General features: G+C 48.8%; 1 protein-coding gene across 1 annotated transcript in view; it reads right to left on the bottom strand.

The window, feature by feature from the left end:
* Nucleotides 1-1527, bottom strand: part of BARD1 (BRCA1 associated RING domain 1) — a 67921-nt gene extending 66394 nt beyond the window's left edge. Inside the window, exon 1 of the mRNA XM_075000921.1 lies at nt 1372-1527. Coding sequence (XP_074857022.1) covers nt 1372-1517 — 146 coding nt within the window. The 5' untranslated portion in view covers nt 1518-1527. The remainder of the gene's footprint in view (nt 1-1371) is intronic.
* Nucleotides 1528-11427: the final 9900 nt, after the last annotated feature.

Genomic DNA, 11427 nt, shown 5'->3' with positions numbered 1-11427 from the left:
GGCAGGCGGATCTCCCCGGGGGGGGGGGGCGGAGGGCCCCGGGGCAGGCGGATCTCCCCGGCGGGGGGGGGCGGAGGGCCCCGGGCAGGCGGATCTCCCCGGCGGGGGGGGGGCGGAGGGCCCCGGGGCAGGCGGATCTCCCCGGCGGGGGGGGGGCGGAGGGCCCCGGGGCAGGCGGATCTCCCCGGCGGGGGGGGGGGCGGAGGGCCCCGGGGCAGGCGGATCTCCCCGGCGGGGGGGGGGGCGGAGGGCCCCGGGGCAGGCGGATCTCCCCGGCGGGGGGGGGGGCGGAGGGCCCCGGGGCAGGCGGATCTCCCCGGGGGGGGGGCGCGGAGGGCCCCGGGGCAGGCGGATCTCCCCGGTGGGGGGGGGGCGGAGGGCCCCGGGGCAGGCGGATCTCCCCAGGGGGGGGGGCGCGGAGGGCCCCGGGGCAGGCGGATCTCCCCGGGGGGGGGGGGCGGAGGGCCCCGGGGCAGGCGGATCTCCCCGGGGGGGGGGGGGCGGAGGGCCCCGGGGCAGGCGGATCTCCCCAGGGGGGGGGGGGGCGGAGGGCCCCGGGGCAGGCGGATCTCCCCGGGGGGGGGGGGCGGAGGGCCCCGGGGCAGGCGGATCTCCCCGGTGGGGGGGGGGGCGGAGGGCCCCGGGGCAGGCGGATCTCCCCGGCGGGGGGGGGCGGAGGGCCCCGGGGCAGGCGGATCTCCCCGGTGGGGGGGGGGGGCGGAGGGCCCCGGGGCAGGCGGATCTCCCCGGTGGGGGGGGGGGCGGAGGGCCCCGGGGCAGGCGGATCTCCCCTGGGGGGGGGCGGAGGGCCCCGGGGCAGGCGGATCTCCCCTGGGGGGGGGCGGAGGGCCCCGGGGCAGGCGGATCTCCCCGGGGGTGGGGGCGGAGGGCCCCGGGGCAGGCGGATCTCCCCGGGGGGGGGGGGGGCGGAGGGCGCCAGAGCAGGCGGATCTCCCCGGGGGGGGGGGGCGGAGGGCGCCAGAGCAGGCGGATTTCCCGGGGGGGGGGGGCCGAGGGCCCCGGGGCAGGCGGATTTCCCCGGGGGGGGGGCGGAGGGCCCCGGGGCAGGCGGATCTCCCCTGGGGGGGGGCGGAGGGCCCCGGGGCAGGCGGATCTCCCCGGGGGGGGGGGGCGGAGGGCCCCGGGGCAGGCGGATCTCCCCGGGGGGGGGGGGGCGGAGGGCGCCAGAGCAGGCGGATTTCCCGGGGGGGGGGGCGGAGGGCCCCGGGGCAGGCGGATTTCCCGGGGGGGGGGGGGCGGAGGGCCCCGGGGCAGGCGGATCTCCCCTGGGGGGGGGCGGAGGGCCCCGGGGCAGGCGGATCTCCCCGGGGGGGGGGGGGCGGAGGGCCCCGGGGCAGGCGGGCACGTTACCAGCGGGAGCAGAGCAGCCGCCTCTCCAGCCGCCGCAGGGCGGCCCGGGTACTGGCCCAGCAACCGGCGGGCTCCATGGCGCGGGCCGCGGGGCTGGGCCCCTCTGCCAGCCGGTTCCCGGAGCGGGCCCGCAGCGCAGCCCGCATCTTCCCGCCACCGCCGCTCAAACCAACCGCCGGCTGCGCAAGCGGGACCGCGAGGGGGGCGTGGCCGGGAGCGCGCGCGAACAGCCGCGAGGACTGGGAAGGGGCGGGGCAGAGCAGCCCAGAGGCCAACTGCCGGGCCAGGTGGCTATTCTCTGAGGGCGTGGCCTAGGCTTCAGCCCCGCCCACTCGCATCTCCGGGGGCGTGGCCGAGACGCCAGCCCCGCCACATGGCTGGTATTTGGGCGGGGCTGAGAGTGCCGCCCCACCCCTCTCGTGCCCCAGGGGCGGGGCTGAGACTCCAGCCCCTCCCACCGGCCAACCTCAGGGGCGGAGCTAAGATTGGGGTGGAGCTCCAGCCACTCCTTGTGCCGGCAGAAGTGGGTCTGACCGGGGAAAGCTCATGACCCACCAAATTAAGGGCTCAGTCTGCAAAGTGCTGCGGGACGGCTTGGGTTATTTTTGCTTTGTTGTGCAATAGCTCATTTTTATTCACACGTGTCAGTTGTGCCATACACATGCGCACTCTTTAAAGGGATAGTTCGGCTGAAGTTGAAGTTGAAATTGCAATTGCAATTCACACACAGGCAAAATAAGAAAAACGCTGTTTGAGAACTTAGTAGAGTTTAAGGCTGTTGAACTGGTATATTTGGATATGATTTTAACAATTGTGTTTTAATAGTTTTTTTTTTTTTTTTTATTTTTAACTCTTGGCATCTGCTGTCATTGCACCCTCCATAACTGTGCGCAACATGACCCAAAACGCAGTCTTCAACTGGCTGACTCGCTTGTGGGAAGAGCGCGTGGTGGCTTCAGCAGCAGAGGCCCTGTTAGCTCCGGTAGCCGTGGTGGCCTCAGCTGCTGTGGTGTCCTTGGTGGCTCCTCCAGGCCTGGCAGCCCCAGCTGTTCAGTGGCCCCAGTGGCTCTTCTGGCAGCAACAACTCTGACAGCTCTAGTGAATCACTGACATTTATCGTCAGAGGAGACTTGGTGTACACTGTCCATTATTTCCAAAGTCTGTTAAATTTGGGTCCATTAAATTGAGGGTTTACAATATCAATATCACCCACTGGAATTGATAAAAATTAATAACAGAATTCTGCCAAACTTACGTCTAGAGAAAAAAAAAGTTGTATTGACCTTAATAGAACTACTCACCGTAGCAAACACAATGCTTGGTAGAATGCTGTTTTTCTCCCTCACCTATTTTGTAGTAATTAAATATTTTATAGGATTACATGGTGCTCTCTCACATATTAGAAAACAGAATGGATAGCCTTTGGGAGTGTTCTCATAAAACCATTCAAACTGAGAGCCTAAGCCATTTGGAAATGTCTTTTCAAGCTGAAAAAAATATTTATAATAGCAACAATATTCTTATCTACCTGAAATCAGATGGCTCAAGGGCAAATGTCCACGAGAAGCCACATTTAGCTGTCAAGAGACAGAGGAGAGGAATACACTGCTAAGTTTCTGTCCATTCTGTCTTTATTGTGATTAAACTTGTTTGCATATGTCATTTGCCCCACTGATCACTTGCCGTGAGGTCCTCAGCTGGTTTATACTGGAGCCACTCCACTGCAAGCAATGTAGCTACTTTTTACACCAGTTATAGATGTAGGAAGTAGGAGGTATCCTTAGTCTTGGCGAAGGGTAACAAAAGAGATGAATCCTTTGCTGAGTAATGCCATTTTGTAATTCACTTGCCTCTTGCTTTGATAAGGATACGTACAACTATCTGTGCAAACCGATTTAAAAGCTCAATAATTCTCTCACTTAGAATACTTAGTGCTCTCTGTAGGCAAATTTTTAAGCTGATAAATGGACCTACATTATCACTTACTATGTTCTGTAGGACAGTTTAATTAGATTTTACATGCATACTAGGGGATATTTCATTACACATGTCAATGTAAAATTCTTATGAAAAATTAAAAATGAGCCCTCTCTATTTATTTTCTTGACCCTTTCCTTCTAAATGAAGGCATCATGACAACCCTTTCTTACTGGGATACTGAATATTTTTAAGATGAGCTGAGTGCATACTGAGCATCGCTAGGTAGCTGAATTTGGCCTCAGCATTTCTTTTCTTTTGAACTGCATAGTACAGATAATTAAGGTGTCAGAGAACAGCAGTCTAAGTGAGTCTTATCGTGGTATTGCCCCATTACTTTTGCGCAGAGAATCAGCTGAATTAGAAGAAGTAGTTCCATCAGGGCTTAACTTCTTATGTTTTCTCCATATGTAGCAACCCTCATAATAGTTCGTTGTACAGGTTTTAACCTTGGGCCTTCATTCATTACCAAAACACACACTGCCATTTAAGCTAATGGGTGATGTCATTAGCTGGAAGCAGTGATAGGCTGTTACCCTGTGTGTAAACTATCCACTGCAGGGGGATGTGATGCATATTTAATATGCACATTATACAGACACTGGAAAGGAAATCAAAATAAGTTGGCAGATCATAGAGAGGAGTTTTCAATCTTCCCCGGTTGGAAGATACCACAATTTGTGGGATCCTAACTGCACAATCATGAAATTCCATCCTGTGGAACAGAGGGGTTTGTTACCTGGATATGAAAGGAAAGTTTAAAATGCTTAAAATATGGACTTCATAATGCAAATGCCAATACACGAATTACTGGCAAGACTGGGCTGTGCTGTAACTGTTAGACTGGTATCATTCTCCAGCCTGGAAGACTCTTTGCAGACACAGTCAAAGTACACAGGCTGTGAGTGGAGATGAGGTGAAAGTATCCAGCTGTGGCAAGTGGTCTTTGAGCAGCTGTGTATATAACCAAGCAAGACTGTGCCTCCTCAGGACACAGCAATATTAAGACATTCCCACTGTCCTTAAATGTTTCTGTATCCCTTCTGCTTCCTGATCATTTATCAAATTCTACCTGACACAGATATTTCACTGGTCATTGTTTTTTGTTCACTAACACTTCAGAGTTCAGCCCATTCCACTGCCTTTTACTGCTTGCTATTTTAAAAAAAAAACTCCGTAGAAGCCCCTCCCTCCCTCTTTCCTGCACAGTGTAATTACTGAAGCACATAAAGCAGTTATAGCAGGAATTTATCACTTTCAGGTAGAAATACTCCCAGCCAAATCAAAGATAGAGTAGGCATGCCAGGAGCAATTTATAACAGGCTCACTGACATTTCATGTCGAGAAACTCTCCCAGTGAACACTCATCAAGTCATAAATCTCTAAGCAAATATGATTAAAGCAAGCAAGTTTTGCTTTGGTGGGGGTGAGGGGGTTGTCATATTAAAAGAATTCTGTGATGCAGAGCGGCAAGATTTGGTTGACAAAAATCATGGAAAACAGCTGTCAGTAAACTGTATAAACAGCTTGTTTTAAATTTCAGTGGTGTTTCAGCAACTGCTTGGGCCTGCTTAAAATGTTCATTTGGCTCCCAGACCCTGGCACCTAGTCTGTTTTCCTTCCTACTTTAATGTTTTGTAATCAGCTTCATCAAACCTCAGGCAGTAATTTCAATTTCTCTCAAGGGAGCAGTTGAGAGTACATTCAAAATGGCCCATGGCCATTGAGGCAAAGTTTGTGGCTGTAGTGCGTCATCACACATAATTTTAACGATCAAATACACTACTTTGTCATAGGGCACTCCCCGTAATGGCTTAACTTTAATACTCAAGAAAAATATTTAAGTGTGTGCCTAACTTTAAGCATGTGAGTAATCCCAGCATATGCTTAAATACCTCTGAAACAGAAGCCATAAAATGGCATTTATTTTACTGTCAGTCTCACCAGTGGTTGAGATGTACTACAATACTGAATTGTTGAGGAACAAGGTTTTGCTCTTGTTTATAGGACTTTTAACTGCTGTTTGATGGAGAATTTCTGTTGACTATAAAATCTGGGTTTAAATAGTATCTTACTGTATTTATTTGTTAGTTTTCTCCCCATAACCTCAAAAGTACATTCTTCAATTTTCCTTAAAAACGAGGAAACTGGTGGCACCTTAAAAACTAACCATTTTATTGTGGTATACGCTTTCATGCATTGCAACCAAAATTTCCTTTGTAAGCTGAGAGCTTGGGTGATCCCCCAAGAGAGATTCAAGTGCCACCCAGCTAATTAGCAGAACGCCACAGTAACCCACAGTGGGAAGCAGGTGTTTTTACTGGTGGTGACACTCTGCACATTCATTGGTGCACATAACAAAATTTATTCCATCCATGGATGGAAAAAATTAGAGGGCACACGGTTGCCACTCACTGCAAGGAGTGAAAGAAAAAGACACACAGTAGGGATACAGAGATAAGAGTGTTATATCAAAGTTAATTCAATCAGGGTGGAAGTGGCCCACTTCCAACAGTTGATAAGAAGGTGAGAATACCTAAAAGGGAAAATTAAACTTATTATAATGAGCTAGCCATTCCCAGTCCCTCTTCAGACCCATTCTGATGGTGTCAAATTTGCATATGAATTCCACCTCAGCAGCAGTTTCACATTGCAGCCAGTTTTTGAAGTTTTTTCTTTGCTGGCAGATGACAACTTTCAAGTCTGTAACAGTGTGTTCAGGGAGATATAAATGTTTTCCCAGTGTTTTTTGTATGTTACCATTCTTGATGTCTGATTTGTGTTCTTTTATTCTGTGATGTAAACACAGTCTGGTTTGTCCAACGTACACAGCACAGGGGCATTGCTGGCACATGATGCCGTATATCACATCAGTAGATGTGATAGTTAAATAAGGCTTAGCTGGTGCAGCTGATGTGGTTAGGTCCTATGATGGTGTTACGGGGTAAATGTGCGGACAGAGTGGATAATGGGGTTTGTTGCAGGGATTGATTCATAGTTTAATGTGTCTGTTGTGGTGGTTTGTGGGTAGTGTGACTATGCATTTCAGGATGGGGGGCTGTCTGTAAGCAAGGATTTGACTGCCTCCCAAGGTCTGTGAAAGTAAGGGGTTGTCATCTAGGATAGGCAGACTTTTGATGATGTCTTGGAGAGGTTTTAGCTGGGTGCTGTAGGTAATAGCCAGTGGCATTGTGTTGCTTTCTTTGAAGTGAGTTGCAGCAAACATATGCTTAAGCCATTAGAAAATGGTTAGTCTTTAAGGTGCCACCAGACTCCTTGCTGTTTCTGCTGAAACTGACTGACACAGCTATCTAAGAAATCTGTCTTCAATTTGCAGGTTTACTATGGAGAATTTACAATTTTGATAGAAGGGTTGTGGGCCAACGTAGAGAAAAGCATGAGTAGGATCCCCAAGAACAGGAGGTCTATAGTCTGCTCTTCTCCCCCTTTTGTTCACAGCATAACGTGAAAAACTAGTTTTCAGGAAGATTTTAGAGATAGCCAAAATCTGTATCTCTTTGGGCTTACGGCTAAGTAAGAGCTGAAATGCAAGGTGTGCATTGCTGTAGGAGGCAATGTTAGCAACCATGGTTAGACAGACGTTAACATAACTCACACTGCCTTTTGTCCTCTCAATACAGTAAAACACATAATAATAAATGGAGATATGCATCTCAGAGCTGGCAGGGACCTTGAGAGGTCATCAAGCCCAGTCCCCTATGCTCTTGGAAGGACCAAGCAGAGTTCTTAACATTTTTTTCTAAATCTATTTGCCCCAGACCCCTAAATGGCCTCCTCAAAGACTGAGCTCACAATCTTGGGTTTAGCAAGCCAATGCTCAAACCACTGAGCTATGCATCCCCCAAAGATGCTAAAAGTTAAGCATGCAGCTTAAGTGCTTTGCCAACTTAACACACGTGTGTTGTATCTTAGGACACATCTAGACTACATGGCAGATTGACCCGCTTAGGGTCGATTTTGTAGAGTTCAATTGCACTTGCCCAGTAGAGCCATGCAAAATTGAACTCTCTGGGGTCAGCAGTCGACCCCTGTACTCCTCAGTATTGCAAGGTGTAATGGAGGTTGACAGGAGATTTTCTCCCATCTACCTCCCTCTGTGAAGACAGCCAGGTAAGTCGACTGCAGATAAGTTGATTCTAGCTATGCCGTTGCCATATCTAGAACTGCGTATCTACAATCAGCTTATCTGCCTAGTGTAGACCAGGCCTTAGTGCTGATGGTATGGCATTTTTTTTCCTGTTTGATTCAGATTGCTACCCCTTCCCTATCATTGTGGCATCGCAACAGTTTCTCTTCTTCAGTGTGTTTGGACAATATTAGCAGCATGCAGTGCTGCACCTGCTGCAGATCTTCCTGTGGCTTTTCACAAAGATTTGTAGTAGAACCCTTTTTATTCATTCCCTACCTTACACTAGTAAAGATTAATTTTATTACAGTTGTTTCTCCAGTTCAGCAAATTTAAATAGGTGCAAGACTGAACACAGGAGCCAGCTGTATACTCCTGCTAAATGAAAAATTCATGGCACAGCTAGATGTGGCTAAAGAGTTAACCAGCAAAGAATCCAACAGAAGCTCCTCAGTCCGGGGAAGCGTTTTGTGGAATCTCAATTACTATTTGCACAAAGTTAAATAAGTGTTTGGAAATCAACAAATCGGATCTTTTTTTCCTGCTCTTCTCAGGGTAGGATTTTAGGGCACAGCCCTTTATAAGAGGGACTCAGTGCCACTCAAGATCTGTAGTCTAGACATCTCTTAGGGTACGTCGACACACCAAAGTTATTTTGAAGTAGCAGCTGTTATTTCAAAATAACTATCCCAGTATCAACATGACACAACCACTATTTAAAATAAATTCCAAATAACGGCTGTCCTATTTTGAAATTGGTAAACCTAATTTCATGAGGAATAGCGCCTATTTTGAAATAAGCCATAATGCGGCCAATGGCTCTATTTCATAATTGGCTGTATGTGAGCAGATGATGTATTTTGAAATAGCTAAGTGCTATTTCAAAATGCATTTTAGTGTGTAGCAGCGTAATTTTGAAATATGCTATTTTGGAATAGCTGTTCCGGAATAGCTTATTTCAGAATAAGGTTGCATTGTAGTCATACCCTTAGGCTACATCTAGACTAGTGAATTTTTTCGAAAAAGCTGGGGTCTTTTGAAAAATCCCACCGGGCGTCTACACACAAAATGTACTTTTTCAATCTGAAATTGAAAGAACACAGCCCTTTTTCTAGTGGCCCTTTTCCTCACCCAGATGAGGAAGAGTGCCTTTTTTCTGAAAGATTCTTTCAGGAAAAAAAGTGTGTTGATGACCTGGGGATCCTTTCTTTCAAAAGAGCAGTTCCCATGGCATCAGATTTTTCAATCACCGTCCCTTTCTTTTGAAAGAGTGGGGGCTGTGTGGACGCTTTCTGTTGAAAGAGCCAATTTTTTTCAATCCACTTTTTTGTGGATGGATGTGCTGTTTCAAAAGAAGTTTTTTCAGAAGCGATCTTCCGGAAGAACTTCTTTCAAAGGAACCCTCTAGTATAGACTCAGCCTTAGTATTATCAAAATGTAAAAAAAATGTCCTTATTGACATCCAAAATAATTTGAAGTTTGGTAGGATAAAATATCACCCCATGAATTTCAACCTGAGAAAATTCAGGATCCAATCAATCAAATATATGCCCGATAATTTAGGTTGTCCTAACTAAATCAGAGAACATTCAAATTCATCTTTCTGAAAAGACGATCGCTGTCTTTCTTTATATGGTAGATAATAGCTGCTTCTTGTTCCCCAGGGAGAAAAAATCCAACGAAGATACATGAGGAGTCAGATATGGGAAAAAAAAGCCAATAACTTGACTATTGCAAGTGCAATTTGCATCAGCTAAATCTGCATTCGCTATTAAAATATAGGTGCAGCATGAAGAGCTAAAGACGCAGGCATTCTGATTTGCACCTGCAGCTCATCCTGCATGTTGAAAACCACATTTATTGCTGCTGGCAGCATGGTAGACACATCTCTCTGTTAGCTTCCAGCTGTGAAAAGTGTGGCTAGATCTCTGCAGCAGCCTGTGTTTCTGGGCATTGGGAAATTCCCCACTGTGTTAAAATTACTGAGCAGTATCCCTTTAGTAACTGCCTGTTGTCACAAATGGTGGGATGTAATCGGTGCGTGCTCTTTGTGCTGGCCATCCTCTCATGGTTGAATTTCACCAGCAGTGAATAAATGATCTTGTCATGCGAAGAGAAGATGCAAAAACAAAAGTCTACACACCTTGTAAGAAGAGATGTTTAGGCCACATTCATATCCCAGGCAAGAAGCCTGCAACTCGCACAGTTTTGTCTCCTGAGGCATTTCTGGCCTCCCCGAACCTCTATACCACGATCTCAGTCTTACTTGCACCATTTGATTGGGAAACATTGGAAGCCAGGAATTAGGGAGCAGCTCTATGAATACAGAGTATGTAATGAATACTCTTGTTCTAGCACTGGTTAATATCCTTATCTAGCTTTTCTAGAGCACTCAGCCATGGTCTCTCAGCAGGCCAGGAATAGACACCTCTCCCCACATTTCTCCTGAATCCCACTTTAGTGCTCTATCCACTAGACCACTTGGAAGCAGAAGAGGACGGCCTGTCTGGAAGGCAGGAGGTTTTCTTCTGGGGTGAGCCATGCCTGGGTATCTTCTTCCAAGAAAGAAGAGGAGGAGGAGGAGGAGGCCACTGCAACAACAGGGCCAGTGCCAGAAGAGGAGGAGGAGGAAGGCCATGTTGTGGAATGGCTTCAAGCAGGTGGCAAGAGCGGGCAAGGAGGAGGAGCTCACTGCTAGATGTACCAGCTGCCTTACTGCAGGGAGTGTGTCCCGAAAGAACAAAGGTGCAGACAGGTGGTGGGGAAGAAGTCCTGCAAGCGGCAGAAGAGAAGTCCCAAGGACTACTTAGGAAGAATGTTGACATCTCCTGTGATGTGCTCTCTGCTGCTCCAAGTGGTAGCAACATCAGCACCCAGCGTGCAGCAGAAAAGGGCACATAAAGCAGCCATGCCCACAGAGACCATTCTAGCCAGTGTAAGTTCGAGCAGCCTGCAGACTTATTCTCAGGCTCAAGGCAGTGGGAGAGTGGCAGGAGGGCCCCTATTTCCCCTGTAGGTGAGCCATGCAGAGTGTGGGCTCACTGGAGCTGCAGGCCCTAATTCTAAGTGTTGTAGAGCCACAGGGGGACGATAACAGGAGCACAGTCAGCTCTGGCCCTACTTTCCAGCCCATCTGGCTCTCAAAACTAGCACACACGTCCACCTTGGGATTTCCAGAATGCCAGTAGGGTCAGCAGTGGCAGTTGAAGAACAGGCAATGAAGTCTCTAGGCCGTCCCGGGGTCCCCCCATGAAGGGGAAGGCCTTGTTAGGGCAGCTCCCCACCCCCTTACTTCCTGCTTCTCAAAAGAGGTGGAACAAGGGCAAGGATCTGCCTTCCAAAACTAATGCAAGCATCCTGAAGTAGAGTCGTATTCTATTTGCCGGCGCAATCAATAATAGGAGCAATCTTCAAGCTGATTCCTCACTTCATGCCCCTTTTTCTTATGGTTTATGCACCACGTGCTCGATACACAAAAACTGGAGGGTTAGCTGAAGTCCAATAGATCAACAGATTAGCTCACTCTAAAAGTCCTCCTGGTAGAATGTGTCTTTAACAAGTATTCCCAATTTGCAACGTTCAGAGCAGGCTACAAACAACATATAATCCACAGAGCTCTTTAGTGAACTAGGCATGTACATCAGAAAAATATGGGATGCCAATATAGGACAATAAAGCAGCTAAGTACCTCATCTTCCCTTCCGCTAGTTGAAATGTGCTCAGAATCTTCCCCAATAAATCACTATACATGTCCACAGCCCCCATTGTGCAGAAACATTATCTGCAGATTTACCAACATTTAAAACTAAGTTAGATGTGAGACGAACACTGCCCCAGGCCGCTAAGAGCTAACAAATATTTTTATTTGGGAAATGTATAAAAGTTGTAAATTCGGTAAGGTTAAGGCATTGCAGCTACTAAAAATATAAGAA

The sequence above is a fragment of the Carettochelys insculpta genome, chromosome 8, assembly GCF_033958435.1.
Source record: "Carettochelys insculpta isolate YL-2023 chromosome 8, ASM3395843v1, whole genome shotgun sequence".
Taxonomy (NCBI): Eukaryota; Metazoa; Chordata; order Testudines; family Carettochelyidae; genus Carettochelys; species Carettochelys insculpta.
The sequence above is the reverse complement of the archived record's forward strand: the minus strand, read 5'-3'. Positions and strand labels throughout refer to the sequence as shown.